Consider the following 1,062-nt stretch of genomic DNA (forward strand, 5'->3'; position numbering starts at 1 on the left):
ACAATGTAATTTTTTAAGTTAGTAAAACAAGATCGCTTTGCACTTAAGCAGTAGTCATAATTGGTACTAGGACACAATATGCTCTGAAAGTCAGAGGAAGCTTGGAGCAGATTTCTTCTTACGTTCATAATTTCCCATACCTAAAATTTGGAAGTCTGGCCTCGAGAACCAGCCGAATGAACAGCTGTTGTTTAGAGCCAGTGTGCAGTGTTTCCTTAGAGCAATAGTCAGAGAGTTTGTACATAATTCTGTTTGCTAAACCTTCTTTTAACTCTAAAGAAGCTGTTTCTAATACATTTTATTTATTTTACAGGGACCAAAGGTGAGTCTTTATTGAAGGGGATGAGGGGGGAGGAGTTGGGTGGCACGGGTACCAGGCCGGTTGTTCTTCACGGGCTTGTAGGCGACAGAGAACTCGCCCAGGTAGTGGCTGATCATCTCTGGGTTAAACTCCACCTGGTTGAAGGTCTTGCCGTTGTACATACCCAACATCTTGGGCAGGATAATCATGTCCCTCAGGTGGGTCTTCACCACCTTCGGCTTCTCCCTGGGCGAAGCCTCCCTCTTGGCCTTTCCCAAGCCCTTGAGAAGGGATTGCTGCTTCCACCGCAGGGGCAGGCTCTGGTTCAGCCGGCGTGGCCTGTACAGCTGCATCGGCTGCTCAGTGGACATGTCCAGCTGCTGGTTCAGGTCCACGCCATGGTAGGTAAATTTGTGGAAGGTCCGCTTCTTCTGCTCCATTTCAGGCGTCTCACTGGCTGTTCGGAAAAGAAAGCCTTGGCTGTGTCGGCCTCTAATATATTTAAATGTGTCCATATAATACCTAATAAAGACCTTAACAAAATGATAATGTAATTAAAGTTCCTATTCTTTAATATGGCTCTTGCATACATTAATGCTTCTTATGAACATAAATTAGCATTTGATAATGTATTATGTATACATAATATAATAAACACATCTATAAGTCTATTTTAAAAATTTAAATAAAAATAGTTTAAAGCTATACATACAACAGTTTACAGGATAACTATTCAGAAGAGAGGTTTATGTAATGACAGT

General features: G+C 42.1%; 1 protein-coding gene across 1 annotated transcript; it reads right to left on the bottom strand.

Annotated features, from left to right (window-relative positions):
• Positions 1–330: 330 nt before the first annotated feature.
• Positions 331–738, bottom strand: LOC129678928 (40S ribosomal protein S15-like). Its single transcript, XM_055609873.1, has one exon. It carries the CDS (start codon positions 670–672, stop codon positions 331–333), a length of 342 nt encoding a protein of 113 aa, XP_055465848.1. The 5' UTR covers positions 673–738.
• Between the last annotated feature and the right edge of the window lie 324 nt (positions 739–1,062).

The sequence above is a fragment of the Psammomys obesus genome, unplaced genomic scaffold, assembly GCF_907164565.1.
Source record: "Psammomys obesus unplaced genomic scaffold, mPsaObe1.curated_primary_1811, whole genome shotgun sequence".
Classification (NCBI taxonomy): domain Eukaryota; kingdom Metazoa; phylum Chordata; class Mammalia; order Rodentia; family Muridae; genus Psammomys; species Psammomys obesus.